This window comes from Canis lupus, chromosome 37 (assembly GCF_011100685.1).
Source record: "Canis lupus familiaris isolate Mischka breed German Shepherd chromosome 37, alternate assembly UU_Cfam_GSD_1.0, whole genome shotgun sequence".
NCBI lineage: Eukaryota > Metazoa > Chordata > Mammalia > Carnivora > Canidae > Canis > Canis lupus.
In genome coordinates this window covers 11923794-11943789 of record NC_049258.1, presented here as the reverse complement: position 1 = coordinate 11943789, position 19996 = coordinate 11923794, and the positions used below count along the sequence as shown (strand labels likewise).

At 37.1% G+C, this 19996-nt stretch overlaps 2 protein-coding genes and 1 non-coding gene across 6 annotated transcripts in view; 1 reads left to right on the top strand and 2 right to left on the bottom strand.

The window, feature by feature from the left end:
• CYP20A1 (cytochrome P450 family 20 subfamily A member 1) overlaps nucleotides 1–400 on the bottom strand; it is a 57756-nt gene extending 57356 nt beyond the window's left edge. For all 3 annotated transcript variants that reach the window (XM_038585485.1, XM_038585486.1, XM_038585487.1), the window contains exon 1: nucleotides 197–400. In XM_038585485.1, the coding sequence (XP_038441413.1) occupies nucleotides 197–268 (72 nt within the window). In that variant the 5' untranslated portion in view covers nucleotides 269–400. The remainder of the gene's footprint in view (nucleotides 1–196) is intronic.
• A 3579-nt stretch (nucleotides 401–3979) lies between these two features.
• On the top strand, nucleotides 3980–4082 carry LOC119867977. The gene has a single exon (XR_005385473.1). It is a non-coding gene; the product is annotated as a U6 spliceosomal RNA (small nuclear RNA).
• An 8094-nt stretch (nucleotides 4083–12176) lies between these two features.
• Nucleotides 12177–19996, bottom strand: part of NBEAL1 (neurobeachin like 1) — a 178045-nt gene continuing 170225 nt past the window's right edge. For both annotated transcript variants that reach the window (XM_038585404.1, XM_038585406.1), the window contains one exon: nucleotides 12177–19836. In XM_038585404.1, the coding sequence (XP_038441332.1) occupies nucleotides 19735–19836 (102 nt within the window). In that variant the 3' untranslated portion in view covers nucleotides 12177–19734. The remainder of the gene's footprint in view (nucleotides 19837–19996) is intronic.

Genomic DNA, 19996 nt, shown 5'->3' with positions numbered 1-19996 from the left:
GGCTGCCCGCGCGCATGCGCACCCGCGGGGCGTCCCTGGCTCCGGAGCAGCCCCCGCGCCAAGCGGGAGCTGGAGCGGGAACCCACCGCCCTCGGGCCCGCCCCCCTGCGGCCCGCTGAGCGCAGAGCGACGTGCAGACGGGAAGCACAGAGGCCCGGGCGGCGGCTAGAGCCCCCGAGGCCGAGACGGCGGTTACCGGGTAGAGGTAGAGCACCGCTGCCACCAACGCCAGCAGGAAGGTAACGGCGAAGATTGCAAAATCCAACATGGTTCTTCCTGCCGGGAGCCACGTCTCGGATCCGACACTCGGGCAGCGGCGCCTCGGCCTGGCTCGCTCTGCGGAATGGGGCGAGTGGGCGGAGGCGCCCGGGGCGACCTGCGAGCCGATGGGCCGCCGGGGGGAAGGGGCCGGGAGGGGCGGGGCGGGCGGGGAGAGCAATGGGCCGCGGGGGGGCGGGGCCTGGAGGGGCGGGGCGGGCGGAGAGAGCAATGGGCCGCGGGGGTCGGGGCCTGGAGGGGCGGGGCGGGCGGAGAGAGCAATGGGCCGCGGGGGGGCGGGGCCTGGAGGGGGCGGGCGGGGAGAGCAATGGAGCGCCTGGGGAGAGGGGGCGGGGCGGGCGGGGAGAGCAATGGGCCGCGGGGGGTGCGGGGCCTGGAGGGGGCGGGCGGGGAGAGCAATGGGCCGCGGGGGGGGGCGGGGCCTGGAGGGGGCGGGCGGGGAGAGCAATGGAGCGCTGGGGGGCGGGGCCGGGAGGGGGCGGGGAGAGCAATTGGCCGCGGGGGGGAGGGGCCTGGAAGGGGCGGGCAGGGAGAGCAATGGAGCGCCGGGGGGCGGGGCCGGGAGGGGGCGGGGAGAGCAATGGGCCGCGGGGGGGCGGGGCCTGGAGGGGGCGGGCGGGGAAAGCAATGGGCCGCGGGGAGGGGCGGGGCCGGGAGGGGGCGGGCGGGGAGAGCAATGGAGCGCCGAGCTCGTGCGGCGGGGCTGCAGCCACACCCCAGGGCGGAGGTGGCGGAGGACGGAAAGCGCCGTCGGGGCTTCTAAGACACGTTAGGAGTTACCGTCGCTCTGCCCCGACCAACACGTGTCCCCGGGGGATTTAAGATGAAAACCCGTAAACCGGAGAGCCTCGCGCTGTGCTCCCCGGAACGACCGCAGCTCCCGCGGCGGCGGGGAGCTTGCTAGGCACGCCGAGTCCTCTGCGCAGGCGCAGACCTGCAGGGCCGAGCCTCGGGGCGCGAGAGGGTCGCCCTCGGGTGGCTTCAGCGCCGTTTCCCGCGCCTGCACCGCGAGGCGCCCCACTGCCAAGCGCCGTCGGAGGCGCCTTGTTCGAAAAAGAGTTTACAGGAAGGGCTGATACATGTGATCCGCGACCCTTCGTCCTGGGTGAAGGCAGCGAATTGCTCAGTGATGGGGGACGTCCCTTAGCGTCCGTAACCTCGAATTTTGTAAGTCGAACTTGCAAGTGCTTCGTGGGAAACAACGGAAATGATTCCGCGCAGAGATGCCTGCGGGAACAAATCGGGTAATTTAGAGAAGTACTTCGAGCTCCTGGCAGAAGGCTCCTTAGTATTGCGCTCTAGTTCTGAGCATAAAAATGCACCAGGATCCGTCTCCTGTTTACGGGACTCAAGTTTTGATATCAGTAACGCAAGACAAATATTTACGGGCGCTCCGTCTATTGAACGCCTCCTGAAAGTATAGATTTTATACTTTTAACGGTATAAAATCTGTCTCTCACACACAAAGGCAACAATTAGGTAAGAGAAATCTTTTGAGATTGCATTTTAGAACATCTGTGATAAACGACAGTCCTGTATTTTTTTTTCTAAGGTTTTATTTATTCATGAGAGAGAGAAGCAGGCTCCATGCAGGGAGCCCGATGCGGGACTCGATCCTGGGGCCCCAGGGTCACGCCCTGGGCCGAAGGCGGCGCTAACCGCTGGGCCACCCGGGCTGCCCGACAAACGACGGTCCTTAAACATGAGGCCTATCTCCTTAAAAGTGCCTACTCTTTTGGCGTCTATAGCAAATGTAGCAAAATGTTGCTATTTGATACTTCGTCTGGCAGAAATTGTACTTTTAACTCTTGTGTTTCGAACGTTTTTTTTTTTTTTAAATATCTTCTTTGGAATATTAAAGACATTTCCCATGTAAATCATATCTTATATAGGTTTTCAAAACAGTAAACGTCAGATTTTTTAAATGCCTAAAATAGATGACAGTAACACTAGACACTAATATTCAGAGGTATCTGGACTCCCCTTTAGGTTCTAAATTGACCTTTATAAAGCCACAGACCTTCTGAACTTTTGAGGGTCTGTGAAAAGAGAGAAAGATGACAGAAGTTGAGCAGGACACAGTATTTACAAAAATATCAAGATGCGTCATTGTTATAGCAACATTAATTTTTTGCAGTCCTTTTGAGAGACCAAAAATCATATAAAAATGATTAACTAGGATTATATATGTATACAACTTACTGTGCTGCTTTTATGATCTGTCACCTCACCTTCACATCTCGATTAGGTCCTCTTTCCATTTTACTGAAAAGAAATAATTAGGAATGGAAACATATTTTTTGCTGATTGTTCTTCATTCTTACACCCTTCCCACATATCCTCAGATCATCCTGTCATTCTCTGCCCTGTATTGTGACTGTTGGAGCTAATTCCTACAGACTACACCACCTAGGCTTCCTTATAAACTTGCTTCCTATTGGGTTCCACCAATAGGAAACATTGGTATGCTGAGGCTGAGAAGTCAGCCTCACTCAGCTCTAAGCTATGTTATCCCACAGGCTCCATATCCCTTTCTACCTACAGCTTCTGAGGTAGTCTCCTCCCATGATAATCCAGCCTTCTGAGCAACAGTAATATTATTATTATTATTATTTTCTCCCCTTGACCTTTCAGGTCTAGGAGTGCTAATGGTTTCCCCTGCTGCTGGTCTCTGGATATTTCAGCATCCCTTGTTGATCTCTTAACCCTGCTCATACCTCTGTGTATAGTTCCTTCATAACAATCTGGGTTAAATACTATTTTCAAAACAAGTATGGCCCCTTGAAACAAGATGGAATTCTGGACCAGGTTAAACACAGATTTGACAGCCTCATAAATGACATCTGTCCTTGATAGTCTGTGCAATGCACTGGCAACAAGATTATTCAGATTATCACTGATGATGGCATGGGATAGAATGCCAAGTAGGGAACAAAACTTTTGTTGGTTGGGTAACTCTTGATGACAGCAGTGGGGACTACAAAAGATTGTGAAGTGGATGGCTATTTCTGACTGCGTTAAAGATCTTACAGAGGGGGAAAAATAAGCTTAAAGCTGTGAAATCTCAAAATAAGGTAGAGATGAAGAACCAGAAACCTTCTATGGCAGTCTCAAAAGGATTCCTTATCTTGTGCAGTTGCAGGACTGAAATGACTGAGTATTAGTCCCCAAAACTTAATTGTGCAGGTTTTAGAGTTTCAATGCCTAGCTAAAAGCACAGCCTTGCCAAGTCTCTTATTCTAAAGTTAGAGCACTGTTTGAAAAGGAATAAAACAGATCAAGACCTTTGGTCAGTGTAAGACAAAGCCCAAATCCCAAGTCCCTCTGAACCTTGCTACCTTTCCTCTGCGGAGAAAGCTACCTTCTCTCATATAAAAGTCATTCGGAAATTTCTCCTGGGTCAGTTATATCACAAGGGACTGCCTATTATCCTGAAGAAGAACTCCTGTTTCCCCTCCTCATCTCCAGGCCCATAAAGAGAGTTAAACTCCTCATGGCCCATGAAGAGAAATAACTGTTCAGTTCCTAGAGGAAATAACCTAACGGCATTTCAAGAAAAAGAGGCTGGTGATAAAGCAACCCCAGCAGAATGGAGGAATTCATCACTGACATTTTTACAATTGCCAGCACATTTTGATAATAAAAAGCAGAAGACATTTAGTTGGTTTATTATTGTTTTAAAATTCTCTATACACATTACTTGCTTCAGCAGCACACATACTAAAATTGGAACGATACAGAGAAGATTAACATGGCCCATGAGCAAGGATGACACTCAAATTCGTAAAGCGTTCCATATTTTTTATTTTTTTTTATTTTTATTTTTTTTTATGATAGTTACAGAGAGAGAGAGAGAGAGGGAGGCAGAGACACAGGCAGAGGGAGAAGCAGGCTCCATGCACCGGGAGCCCGATGTGGGATTCGATCCCGGGTCTCCAGGATCGCACCCTGGGCCAAAGGCAGGCGCCAAACCGCTGCGCCACCCAGGGATCCCAAGCGTTCCATATTTTAAAAAATAATAAAATTTTCTACACACAGGGCACCCTTTTTTGTCTGAACCTGGGGCAGAACAGTGGCATATATATCAAACAAACAGTAAGATCTTCTTAATTTGTGTCAAAAGGCCTGGGTGGTTCAGTTGGTTAAGCATCTGCCTTTGGCTCAGGTATGATCCCAGGGTCCTGGCATCAGCTCCCTGCCTTCCTCCTCTCCTGCTCACCTTACTTCTGCTCTGTCAAGAAAATAAATAAAATCTTAAAACAAATTTTTGAATTAGAACCTAGGAAACGTGCAGGGTGGATTCTAGGTATATCTGTTTAAAAAGTATAAAACGGGCGTCTGGCTGGCTCAGTCAGAAGAGCATGCAACTCTTGATCTTGGGGTCTTGAGTTTGAGCCCCACATTGCGTGTAGAGATTACTTAAGTAAAAATTAAAAAAAAAAAAGAATCAAATATAAAAGCTAGTAAGGGCCAAGTATATTTATATAGTTTCATTCATTCAGGATTTGAGATTTAGTGTTAGCTTGAACACTTGATATTGGATCTGAAAGTGCTTGTTTGGTTAATTGAACCCTGGATTGAATATTGGCCAAGACATTCAGGTTGAGATACCAGATATTTCCTAGCATACTATTTTACAGGGGTCAGCAAACTAAGGATTGTGAGGCCCCATCTGTTTTTGTAAATAAAGTTTTATGGGAAAACACTTATGCTCCTTTATGTATTGCCTGTGGCTGCTTTCATGCTACAATGGTAGAATTGAGTAGTTGTGACAGACACCATATAGCTCTCAAAGCCTAAAGTATTTATTATCTGGTCCTTTACAGGAAAAGGCTTGTGGGTCCTTGCTATAGAGGAAAGAAATCTACAGGTTTAGGGAGATGGGAAGGTTGTATGGATTTTGTTGACATGTCAAAATACAAATCACAAGGAGGTTAACAAACTGTTACATAAATGATACTCTATGCCTTCATAGTGACAAAATTAAAACGTGTATGGTTTTTATAATTAAAGGTCAATAAACTAACAAAAGATAGCTGAACTTAACTATTGTACATGTCTGGATGTTCTATAATGGTCTAGTGTGTTTGGGCAAAAGATAAAAATAGACATATAGTTCACAAATTATTTATGTATTCCATAAAGTTAATTTTATTCCCTTCATCTCAGCAATATTCCTATTTTTAGAATCAAGATTTTCACATCTTTTGTGTTCTATAGGCATTAATGCCAAATTAGCCTGCCTTGGGTCATAGTATTTCTTGGATAGATTTTTTTTAATAATCTTTTCAGATTTATTGAGGCATAATTCATATAAAGAATAGTTTTTTAATTCTTTTGAACTGGAGAAATTTTGCTCTGTTGAGACAGTAGCAACTGGAATTATCAATAAAATTTTAAAAGTAGGGCAGCCCTGGTGGTGCAGCGGTTCAGTGCCGCCTGCAGCCCAGGGCGTGATCCTGGAGACCCTGGATCGAGTCCCATGTCAGGCTCTCTGCATGAAGCCTGCTTCTCCCTCTGCCTGTGTCTCTGTCTCTCTCTGTGTCTCTATGAATAAATAAATAACATCTTTAAAAAAAATTTTTTAAGTAATACTTAGATTCAGAAATGAACCATGAATTTTACCTATTGTATTTGAATATAAGGGTATTATTGCAAATGGTAGCATTTTTTACTGCAGGAAATATAAAATATTTTATTTTTTATAAAATATTTTAAATTCATCATAACAATTGTATCACTTATATTGTTATTTTCATCATTTCTCAAAGCAATAGATACATCTGTGCAATAATATAAAGAATTGATAACACATTTTACTCATGTCTAGATCCCCATGTTTAGAATATAAGAATAGTTTAATATAGAAAATGGTTTCTAAGCTGCCCATTGTAACCCTTGTAGTCACCACAATAATTCTTGAGTGCTTCTAGTTCATTAATTGGAACCCTAAGAGAAGAAAATGATTGCTCAGCACTGCTGGGAAGTGGTATTTCATTATGCAAGCATCTATTGTGTTTATGCTATTGAGAAAAAAGATTTGACAAATTATTTTATCTACTTGCTCAAATCCTCTTTCCATGCATATATTCTTCTCCAACTTTAGCAAGAGCACAACCTATAAACTTTTATAGCATTTAGATGCTGTCACATTTTATTTTAAAGATAAAGGATATGAGATATGAAATATTTCCCAAAAGCCTGAGTATTCACTATGAGAGTGGATGTTGAAAGTTTACACTGTATAAATACTGAGCTGTACTAAATCCTGATGGGCACCAAATCCTGATATGCTCATGTGTTCTTTAATATTTTTTAAAATGGATTCATGTTATGTGGGCATTTTTCAAGCACGGGACCCAAGGAAAGGTCTTGTCTTGCTCTGGTCTCTAGGTAATACTGTCCATATAAAAGGATATTCCGTGGGTTCTCTAGCCCTCTGACTTCTGGTTAAGTTTCACCAACCAGGGGGGACCTGGGAGGCTCAGTCAATTGAGCATCTGCCTTTGGCTGGGGTCATGATCCTGGGGTCCCAGAATCGAGCCCCACGTTGGGCTCCCTGCTAAGCGGAGAGTCTGCTTTTCCCTCTCTTTCTATCCCTCCCCCAATTTGTGCTCACTTGCTCTCACTCTCTCTCTCTCAAATAAATAAAATCTTAAAAAAAAAAAAAAAAGTTTAGCCAATTAGAAATAGCATAAGAGGGTGAGAGGAAAGTAAAGATATTCATCCTCCTGGCTTTCATGCTGTGGACTCACTGTTGGCCATAGCTCCTATCATAGGCCTTCTCCATTTAGATACCCTTTCTAGAAATTGGAGTTCGTCCTTTTGCTACTTTTTTGCCCAGGATTAGTGACTGTTCACCTCTGTTGCTAGTCTGGGACTACTGACACCTTGTGGTGTCCTTAAACCCTTCCCACATCTTCATGAATCTTTAAATTACTCAGTTTCAAGGGGCGCCTGAGTGGCACAGTCTTTTAAGCATGAGACTCTTGGTTTCAACTCCATCATGATCTTGGGGTCATGGGACCCAGCTCCACAATCAGTGGGGAGTCTGTTTCCCATCTCCCTCTGCCCCACCCCCCAGTTCACGCATGCACTCGCTTGTTCAATCTCTATATAAAATAAATATGAGGTTGCTACATCAACTTTCACAAAGTCCAGTTTTTTGTACAGTATTCCAATCTACTCAAATTGTGTTCAATATTTTTGTACTTCAGATGAACTTCTCTTTCTGGGAGTCTTGTTTTTAGCCCAAACTTAGGTCCTCTAATCACCTATTCTCTGAATTTTTCTTGACTCCTTCCTCTCCACAAAGGCTTACTGTAGAAATTTAAGAGATAGCTCTGCTAAAATTTGTTTTTAAATTTCTATTAATTTTAAGTAACTTGAATTCTGTAGTGTTGTCTTCTAGATACCTAGAAGTCATGGGCTTTTTGAGATTTTACTACTCTTGTTTATTATCTGTATGGCTTTTGGAGGGCATGTGGAGAGATTAGGATTGTGGATATCTATCATTATCCTAGGTACCCTGTAATCCATACTAATCCATTTGAATTTGCCTTACTATTCATCCGTTAATTTTCCACTTCCCAGGACGCCTGGGTGGCTCAACGGTTGAGCACCTGCCTTCAGCTCAGGGCATGATCCTGGAGTCCCAGGATTGCTTCCCACATCAGGCTCCCTGCATGGAGCCTGCTTCTCCTCCGTCTATGTCTCTGCTTCTGGGTGTGTGTGTCTCTCATGAATAAATAAAATCTTTAAAAAAATTTTTTCACTTTCCAAAAGTTTTTTTAAAGATTTTATATTTAAGCAATCCACACTCAATGTAGAGCTTGAACTTACAACCATGAGATCAACCAAGTGGCTCCACTGTCCAAAATTTATTGCTTATCTTCTCTATTTTCTTTTTGCCCTGTCGGTTTATGCCTTTACTGTTGTTCTAGCAGAATTTTAATATGCAGCAAAACTAAATACAGTTACTTATATTCAGTCTATCATCCCCAAAGTTTAGTCTTTTCAAGATCTGTGCAAACAGAACCAACAACTATGGCAAAAGGTAAATGGTACTTAAGAGTCCTTGTAGCTGATCACTATTTTACTTAAGATTCCAGAAACCTAGAAGTAAAATACATTTATTTATTTATTTATTTATTTATTTATTTATTTATTTATTATTTTACTTTTAAAGATTTATTTGAGTGAGAGAGTGGAAGGAGGTGGAAGGGGAGAGCATCCTCAAGCCGACTCCCCACTGAGCATGGAGCCTGATGCAAGGCTCAGTCTCATGACCTATGAGATCATGACCAGAGTCAAAACCAAGAGTTGGATCTTTGACCAAGTGAACCACCTGGGCACTCTGAATAGCTCATATTTTTAAAAATATTCAAAATTAAATTCTGCCTTTTAGATATTGATAGAACTCAGATTTTCCTTTAACAAATACCTTTTCACGCTGGTTAACTTGCTGGCTTACAAGCTAAAAACAAAATGTTTCATAAATGATACACATTCCCATTTCAAATCTCCATATAATTTTACTGCATAAGATCTGTGGACACTAATTGCAAAGTGAAACTAGTTGTATCATTTTGTAAGGAAATAATTTGGCTCAGGTAGCAAAAGAGAAAAGAATGCAAACTGGTATGTACTATTGGTTTTTCATGTTCGTTACTGTGTCAGGCTGAATAATGGCATCCAAGCATGTCCATATCCTAGTATCTGTGGAATTTATAAATGTTACCTTACATGGTAAAGTTACCTTTGTGGAGGTGATTATGCTAAGATTCTTGAAATGGGGGAGATCAACTTGGATTATCCATGTGGGCTCAATAAAATAATAATAGACCTAATATAATAGGAGGGACACAGAAGTGTCAGAGCAGAGAAGGTGGTGATGGATGATGGAAGCAGAGGTTAAAGTGATAAGCTTTCGAGATGGTGAAAGTGGCCATAAACCAAGGAACACAAGTGACCACTAGAAGCTGAAAAAGACAAAGCAACTGATTTTCCCTACAGAGCTTCTAGATAAATCAGCCCCAGTGACATTCTGAACTTAGCTCAATGAAATTGATTTCAAATTTCTGACCTCCAGAATTTTTTTTTTGACCTCCAGAATTTTAAGAGTGAATTTATGTCATTTTTAACCACTAAATTTGTGATTTATTACAGCAACAACAGGAATGTAGTATGATCACCTTTGAAATGAAATGACATTATTTTTTTAAGTGTTTTTTTTTTTTTAAGATTTTATTTATTTACTCATACAAACAGAGAGAGAGAGGCAGAGACACAGGCAGAGGGAGAAGCAAGCTCCATGCAGAGAGCCTGACGTGGGACTTGATCCAGGGTCTCCAGGATCACGCCCTGGGCTGCAGGCGGCGCCAAACCGCTGCGCCACCGGGGCTACCCGAAATGACATAATTTAAAGGGAGGAAATGATCCTAATGTTGTGATCAATATTATCCATCAGTTAAATACTATTTTATAGTAAAGGTAATTAGATTCAGAGTATCAGCTATTCGCTTAAAAGAAACTGCCTCTTATTAGATTACTCCTTGCCAAGGAAGTATAGAGATTTCTCTTTTGTGAAAGATAATCTAAGCACTGAGCTCCTTGAATAAGATTTGTCTCTGTATTTTATATGTGTTTCCATAGCATAATATGCATCACATATTCCCTTGTTTAATTATAATTTATTATTGATCTTTTAGTGCATTTTTATGAACTCCATATTTGTTACCCAACATTTAAACATATGTAGCAATAATCTGGATCTTTGTAACTAAAATGTCAATTCGTCTACTTAAAGTGAAATTAAAATTATGTATTAATGGTCTATTTCTTTAAAAAAAAATTTGGTTTATGATCCTTCGAATCACAACTTACCTAACAACCATCTACCACATTTCATCATTCTTCAGATGACTGCCTGTGTCTGTTCTGATTAATGGTATGCTGGGCTTACAATTTACACTCAGGGCAATCAGTGATCCCTCATTTTCTTGTTCTGATTTTTAAGATTTTTAGTAATCTCTACACCCAATGTGGGGCTCAAACTCACGACCCTGAGATCACGAGTCACATGCTCTTCCAACTGAGGCAGCCAGGCACCTCCAATAGATTTTTAACCTCTGATCCTTTATTTCATTTGATCCCTAAACCATCATTAACATTCTCTTTTACACATGACGTAATTGAAACCACATAGGTTTAAGGTAAGGGTCTTATTCTAAGTCTTAGGACTAGTTTATAGTAGAAGTATACTCAAAGCCAGATCTTTAGTTCCAAGGTGCATGCCCTTTCCACTATATCACATTCTATTAGAGATAAATGATAGTATCTCAGAATCTTGACCAATATTATTGACCATAGATCAGAATTTTCTGTTTCAATACACTTAAAAAATAGTAGTGACCTTAGTACATCAGGATCTTTTGATGGTATGTACAATTATGAGAAATTAAAAAATGAAGGTTGACTTCAACACTAGAAATTAATAGATTATAAATTAGTGAATTTGCACTGTTTAATTTATATATGTCACTCTTGTGAACTGTGCCAATTAACATTTTCAAGCTTGATTTTCTTTAGTATAATGATGGGGTCAGATCCCGAACCATGACAAGTTCATCAAGGTAACCACCATCCAAAAAAAAAAAAAAAAAAAAAAAGGTAACCACCATCCTGGGGCACCTAGGTGGCTTAGTTGTTTAAGCATCTGCCTTCCACTCAGGTCATGATCCTGGGGTCCTGGGATCCAGCCATGTCAGGCTTCCCGCTCAGTGGAAAGCTCTACTTCTGCTTCTGCTCCTGTGCAATCTCTCTCAAATAAAGTCTTTAAAAAAAAAAAAGGTTAACACCATCCTGAGAAAGTCTGCACCTAGATAAATTGCTCTGCATGACCATGACTCTAAATAAGACAAGTAATAACCAGTATTCAATCAGGATGGGAAAACGAAAGGATTTGCATAAACAACCAAATTGAAATGATTTTAGATTTTATGAAAATTTAGATGTTTTCTCAAATAAAAGATCCTTAAGCTTTTATACCTCAAAAGCTCCAGTTCTGCATATTTCCTTGTAGATGTAAAATTTAATAAAGATTTTGTAAGTTGTCCATTTTCTTTAAAGATTTTATTATTTATTCATGAGAGAAAAAGAGGGGGGGATGAAAGAGGGAGAAACAGGCTCCCCATTTGGCAAGACGATCCCAGGACCCCAGGATCACAACCTGAGCTGAAGGGAGATATTTAACTGACTGAGCCACCCAGACACTCTAAGTTGTGTTTATTTTCAACCTGTTTGACACTATTCAAATTCTCATGTAAGCAAATTCTTTTGTGTTTTCCCATCTAGAAATGCCTCTTTGTTGTTGCATGATAGTATTCTGACAAAGGATGCTAAAATAGGATTCTGAAACTATTGTTGTTTTAGGCTAATTAAACCCATCTTTACCTTCTCTTTAATCATGCCATATGCGTTAGGAATGATTTGGCACTTTTCTGAGGATCCATGGTTTACTGAAGGATTTGCAACATAAGTTAAAGTTGAATACTGTAAGAAGGCACTTACTTTCAAAAATAACTTTCTAGCACTAGATCATAAAAATCCTAATTCACAAATATTCGGTAGCCTTGCTCTCATCTTCTAATTTCTACAAAGTTACAACTGAACCACTTTTGAATGGACACAACTTTAGAAAATGCACCAAACACTACTGTAGATAGAGTTTTACAAGAATTGAACAGACTGTCAAAATCATTCTAATAATATGTTCAGTAGTGAAAAAAAGTAAAAAATTAGTAAAAAAAAAAAATTCACAATAGTTTCTAAAAACGGCTTAATTTCCATTTCTCATCAAATGAATGACACATGGTGAGAAAATACAAGCTCCAGTATAACCGTTTAAAATATATTTTATTTGATTCTTGGTATGGTATTATGGATTTATTTCACAAAAGCAAGGAAGTCTTAATTAAGCCTTTAACCGACCTGGCTTTGTCCTGTGACTGAGAGATCTCACCAGATGAGATTAATGAAGGAAATTTCCAATTCTACCATTGTCTTCAATAAAAGTGTACATTGTCTTCAATAAAAGTGTAGTATCATTCATAGATGGTATTAGGCTGGAAAAAGGTTAATGTTCATTTCTGACGTGTTGTTACTCTGGATCTAGAGACAAAAGTACTAGAAAGAATCTGGAACAGAGCTTGGATTGTTTTATTATGGATTAGGTTTTATTAACCTTAAGACAGGAGGATTAGATCAACATTTAGACTGTCAAAAGTTGATGAATAAAAGCTTTTAATTATGTGAAACGAAAGAAAAGTTAAAAAAAAACAGCTTAATGTATTATTTGATGAACTACATACGGATATCTCTGGTTTATAATCATTTTCTTGAGGGGGGAATGTAACCATAGTCCTGAGGTAGTTTTAAAACCAAAGGCTTAATATCTGTTGTTATATATGACAAAAACTGGTTAATTAACATGACATTTATCTTGTACACATTAAGACTGCAGAAGAAATTCTCATACAAAGCAGTGATCAATTTGCTGCTTAACAAAACTTGTATTTAATCCCTTGTTTACTCCAATAACTTAGCCAAGGCTGTGTTTTAATCAGACTGTGAAGTGAGAATTACAAATCAACTGAAGAATGTAACATCATTTTTTATTTGATTTAAACCCATTTTCATATACAAAGCTAATGTATTATGTACAAAATAAATGTACATTCTTAAAAACTGTTAGAATACAAATTTCCAAAGGACTAAAAAAAGTGCAAAATTCTCAATTATCTTCAATCATGCTATACAGAAATCAAATATTTGCTCATATACACACACTGAAAAATTTTTAAACACTCAATGTAACAAAACAAAACGTACATCTTACACATTTAATCTTAAAAGGATGAAGAAGAGTGTATTGCACCAAATTAACAGTAACTTCATCATAACGAGAAGACTAATCAAAATTATTTACACATCTTTGTTAAATCTAAAATTTTCTCAACTTTAAGACCATTTTTTGGCATACAAATATTCATTGAGTCACAGTTTGCACAGTCAATAATTAGATATAAATAAGGCTTAATATTCTTTTTCATGGTCAATTCCAGTAGAATAAATGAGAAGGAACATTTTATGATAACTATACAACTTTTTGAATTCCTTAAATATTTAAGTAGCAGCACAATTTGCAAGTATTTTTTTAAACAATTCCAAATTTTCAGCCATCCTTCTCTTTGTGCATTTTCATGCATTCAAGTCATTGTCAACCTCCATAACACTGAAATGTTCCTATTTAATCTGAATCCCAGAAAAATGGGCATGAGACAACTCCTATGTGTTTGATATTTTTCTGTCTTAATGGATTCACTTCTACAGCAATGCATTTGAAAGAAAATGTCTAGCTAGATCTCTGATTATTTTTTGCTAAATTTTTTGCTCCAAGTATATAAAAGCAAACAAGTGGGGGAAGAAAAGCCATACTCCTTAGGAGTTTCTGAAGAGAACATACCAGTCATACAGTTTTCTAACAGTTTTTCTTATGTAAAGCAAATTATAAAATAAACAGTATCCACAAATATGTAATAAGTCATAATTTTGGATGAAGGTAAAACTATTATAAATACTTTAAAAAGTAATCAAAATCTCAAAGGAAAAAAAAGTTATTTTCTTTAATTCCTATATAAGAAATTAAAGGTTGAATTTTTTCAGTTAGGTCTGATAACTTATATCTCCTTACCAGAACCACTTCTAAAGTGTTTATTGATTAATATAATTTTAACATTCTGAGGAGCAAAATATGCCAATTACAGGTAAGATTTTTCCTTCAAAATGCAACACAGGCATTTTTTGAATGTATAGGTTGAGCCCACTAAATCTTAAAACACATTGCTTGGATAGTGTGGGAAATGTTTCCAAGGGAAGGAACATCAAAAATAGCATTTTAACATTAACTAGTTAGTACCCTGGCTACCAGAGAACCTCTGGTTTTAATACCTATTAAGTTGAAATATATTATTACCAAAATAAAATTTTATAAGGTCCAATTGGAGTAAGACTTTTTTAAAAGTTTCTATTTTAATCTATAAAATACTCATTTTATTTTTTGATCCTAAGTCCTAACTTATTTTTTAAATTACAATGCTACAGTATAATAATATTACAAATAGCTGATCATTGTGTGCATTCAAAAATAGTTATAAATTTTAAATAATGAGACAGGCATCATAGTAGTGGAAAAACACACACAAACACACCCAAAGTTCCACTGACATTCAACATTGAAAAATGAGTGGGTAATTTTTTCACTGACAGAACTGTGCTGTTGTTAATGTTATTACGGTAATATTTGCAAAATAAGCTTCCAAGGAAACATTAAAACTATACCACAGAAAACAAATATTAGGTTAGTGACTTTCTAGTTCTTTCCCCTTGAATTTTCAGTTCATATAAATACAGGCATTAAGACAAAAGTAAAAAGTTGTATCTGTCCTTTTATTTTTCACTATAGCCATTAGCTTCATAGGTCCAAATCCTGTAATGTGTTTAGAAATCACCCACATGTGAAAAAAAAAAAAAAAAAAGAAAGAAATCACCCACATGTGATGAATGTTAGTGAGATTGTCTAAGCTATGTCTGATGCCATCTAGCCAAAAAGTATATGATAAAATAGCCAGTTTTAGAGGATTCTTATACTAAAGAAAATCACTCCATAACTCCTATATCTAGGATAGCTTTGTATTTTTAATATAGAAAACTGAATCATTTCCAACATAGGCCTGAATATCTTAAATGTTAATGCTTTGTTTTCTGTAATACTAAGACTTTATATGAAAAAATTAAAGATTATTTCCATACTGAGAAGTCATCAGAAGTACGGATAGGGATATATCCAATGCTTTTTATTAGAAAGATTCTATTGATTACTACCTTCAAGGCTAGGGGAGATCTAATTCTATTTTTAGACCTAACATTTTATAACTCATGCTTTTTATTAATACTTTAAAATGTTACCTAATTCAAATATGCAAAACATTCATTGACAGTCACTAGGAACTATTAAAGGAAACAGATACTTTTTTTGGAAGCAAATGTTAGTTATAATATTCAAATGTGAAAGGTCTGAAGAAAGTTATAAGAATAATTCAACTGAAAAGGCAATTTGGCTATTTTAGTGGCAAGCTAAACAAAGATAAGAAAGCCATCCCAAGCAAATTTTAGAAAAATGTCTCCAAGGTTAATTATTAAATCTATTTTCACATACGCCTGTGAATAAGCAATCTGATTTATAAAAATGAATGGATATTTCTATAGTGGAAAATATTTTAAGACAATATAAGAATACTGAGACATTTTTTATACCAAGTTAAGAGATTCAGAGTAGTGCCTAGACTTCTGTATATTTATAGAATATCATGGATAAGTCTGATCTGCAATCTCAAGAAACACTGGCTTAGGAAATGGTAGATTCAAATTATATAAGCTACGGACAACATTTTAATATTGAAATGATGACTGATAATACTATATTGTTGTTGGAATAAATGGCATTGGAAAAAGCACCAGGATTCTGATATAGGAAAGCTCTTCAGAACAATTTTCCAGATGGGGTCAAATTTAAAGCAAAGCAAACAATGGGTATATATGATAAATGAGTCAGGCAAAAAGAATATTGAGAACAGATATTTCTGAGAGTGATAAAAATATTTAAGACTGGCCACATACTGGGAAAGAACGGAGTCAGCTGATGAAAGGACAGTAATTAGGACAAGTCTGGATGATGGGGAAACCAACAGATTAGATTTGAAAAGAAAAAAAGACTTTCATTTTTTATAAATCAGTCAAAAATTATATCTTACAGATAGTTATGTAAGACAATTGTATTGACATAAACAGACAACCTTCATTCACACACCCTATGACAGTACATGTTATATATTATTTAACATTTATATTTAATATAGTTCATGCACTTGTATCTTTTCTTTGGAAAGGTGATAAAGAAATGCTACTCATTTTGTAAATGTAAATATATAAAAGGAGTTACCTTCTTTAAACTTAACTAAAAGATTTCCATAAGTGAATTCTTTAGTAACAACAATAAAAATATATTTAAAGGCAAAGCCATGTATCTATTATCATTAAATAAAAATCTGGTATTCAAGTTAAAATTTCTCTGCCTACTCTTATTCAAGTAAAATATAAAAACTCTTAGGTTAAGACTCAACTTTCAAATCTAAATTCTAATTAATTATGAGGGTACACTTACTCCTTCAGACGCATAAAATAGATTTTCAATAACAGTTCTTTAAGGTAATTGTTATATACCTTACACAGAGAAAAAAGGGAAGTCTCACTGATGTTCCTAGCTAATGACATGAATATGTGGCATTTCCTCTCCTATAAAAGGATGTGACCTAAAAAAAGCACTGTGATCTAACAGAAATTAGTAGATAGAAACTTATTAATAGCTAACACAAGCTTCACAGGCTTAAAAGATTTTAAGCCAACTGGATAGGCTTTATATTTTCATGTACTTTTCTAATTTCCATTCCCTGATCTATTTTTAATTCTCTCCTTCAATTTTATCTAATGACAGAATACTGAATGAAGAGTTGAAAGATTGGTTCTTTATTCTCTAAATGAACATATAGCTACTCTATGTTTTAATATTTGAGACCTCACTTTCTAAAAGCAAAATTATCCTAGTATAAATCTCTTCCCATCACCAGGATGCTGAGATTTTTATTTCCATCATTACCAATGTTAAGAAACAAAAGTAGATAAAAATTTCTTTAGACAACAAACTTCATAGCAGCCAAGTTGAGATATTCTGTTGATCAACTGAAATCACCTATTATTCTATTCTAATCATACTGTTGTTCATTTCTCCCATCATATAAATAGAAACATCTTAAACAGATAACATCTAATACACCAGAATCCCCCTGTATCTTTCCAGTGATTTTATCTAGTCAATTTTAATTCAGTGGGCTATGCTGTTTAAAAGAGGTTTATATTATTCAGCTAATGGTCCTACTATATTTGCTTACTTTAATAGATAAACTCACGTTCCATTCCTTTAGACTGCTGCTAGTATTCCTCAGATTTTCATCAAAATTTTATTTTTGGTTTTTACTTTTTAGAAAAAGTAATATAAGGAAGAATTCCACAGCTCTGAACATCTGTTAGTCTAGGTAGGATGTTCAGTTTACTGTAAACAAAGGGTCTCCTATTTGTACTATAAGATGAATACTGCTTGTTTGGTTCTTCCATCTAAAAAGCAGCAAAGTAAAACGGAATTCTTCCCTGACAAATTAAAATTCTTTGTAATTTGTAGGCATCATCGAAAAGACTTACAAAATAAGTAATCTTAAAAATAAAGATGGCATCCTTATACCAAAATCTCTGGATAAGTAAGCAAAAGAAAAATTTCCAAAATTTTGATTCACAAAAGTTTTTTTTTTTTTTTTAAAGATCAACATTTAAAATACCATAAAAGTCAATCATGTTGGTTCTGCTGGCTTGAAACCTAAGAAATGTAGTATAAAAAATAGAAATAGAATGAAATAAATAGAAGCAACAAATCTCAATAAATTGTAATTATCTCTATTGCCTTGTTTTTGAGATATTTTCATCACACAAATTCATGAAGTCCTTAAAAAGGAAACCTTCACATTTACATATGCTCTATTTTACACCTGCAGCACCAGTTTATTTCAGGGTTATTTACCTAAAACATAACCGGGTTTTTTTTGGTTTTGTCTGTTTGTTTTTACTGAATAAAATAGGGGATTTTAAATAACTGGAAAGAAAATTCTTCTATAAGTTTTTATTAGTCCTGACTCAATCAGACCACATCTATTCAAAAAGCTTCCCTTCCCTAAACAGAATCTTTTACTTCTCAAAATTTTTTTACCCACTCATAAGATTATAAAGAAAATGGTACTAGATACTGTAGACAACCAAAGAGAACTGCAGAGGGAAAGTTTCTCAAAGATGCCATTGAGAAGACAACTGGATATAAGGAAATCTAGGATTTGTGGAATAAAAAGGAATATTATTATTTTATAAGAAACTACTATTGTAAGAAGTTTTTTATTTTCCCCTTCTGATCACAGACTCCATTATGAAAGCTACATACTCACTCCTGAAAAAAATGCAGTTAACACAAAGAATTTCCACACAATTTCAGGGGATTCATAAATTCCCCAAACTCAAGGAGTCTCAGATTAAGGACACTTGTAGTAGTAAAAGCTCTCTGACCTACCTCAAAAGATGACCTTATAAAAAACCACTAGGTTTAACAATCTCTTTAAATTCCAAAATAAATCAGCCTGTAACTTTAACATATTGAACATTAAGTATAATGTAATACATAACTATGTAAAATAAAATTATATTCTTAAAAGTTATACATAACATGAAACAGAAATGTGTTTTTTTAAAAATTACTATAAATGACTAGTTTAAGTGATGCATATCTTTTCAATTCATTTATCAATCACATGGAAGTTCTAGATAAAAATGTTAATGTATTTCGGTATCACTGCTACCACTTCTAATTATGGGGAAAGACATAGCATCTGCTTAGTAAAGAATACACCAAGAAATTTTGAATTTTGCAGATATAAATTGTGCTGCAAATGCTACTTAAAGGATCTAACCGTCAAAATCATAATCAGCATTTTTTCCTTATACTAATGACGTACATCTGTAAGCTATATCTCTAGTTTCTCTTATTTCCTACTTATCTTTATTAATTAAGCATAATAATATATTTCAGTAAGTTCTCATTAGTAATATTCTAAGTAGTAGTGGAATGACCCAATGTACCGGTTTCAACTTATCTTCAGCTTATCATGAAAATCTAGAATTTACATTGAGTTTTGAAAATGCAAGTGTGCAACAGATGCCCTTAAAATATTACCCCAATCAAGAGTTCCATAAATAAACTGATATATTTTTAAATATGGTGGTCAGTAAATAGGAAAATGATTAACTAAAGAGTACATTAAAAGCCATGTCTCTCAACTGTCCTGTCATCTGTACTCTAATTAGAAATAACTTAAATTTTGCTGTTTAGAATAATAAGGGAACTGTATCCAGCTTCTTCATTTTTGGAAGTTTTTTTTTTCCCCAATGGATCCAGTGATCTTTAGGAATGAGCCACAAATCTAATTAAATCGTATTTTCTCAAATCCACTTTAGTGTAGGTCAAGAATTAGTCAATAAGACTGGACTCAATGTTAATCAGGAACTTTTAAAGTGGCTAATAATACACCTATGTTATACATACATAGCATACTGAATTTTGGTAGTCCCTAAATGATTTTCAGTGTTAAAAGCCCTAATACATTTCAGATAGTTGAGAGATGTGGCTAAAGTGACAAAGCAGTAAATCAAGTTTCATTTATACATGAGAGAAGATGGAAATAGTAATCACTTGGAATCTTGAGTATTATATTCAGTTTCTCCAGCTGAAATCTGGCTGAGTCGCTTGCTAGATCCCCACAATTTTCGAGAAAGCTGACCTGAACGCATCTGTTTAAGGTAATCCAAAGAAATGAAGAATAGATGTTATTAAGAAAAAAAGAGAAAAAAGAATAAGTGAAATTGATATACATGACATTGATTTCATAGAATGCAGAATATAAGTTTTGTTAGCAGAATCATTAACACTTTAGTGATCCTTGATTAATAA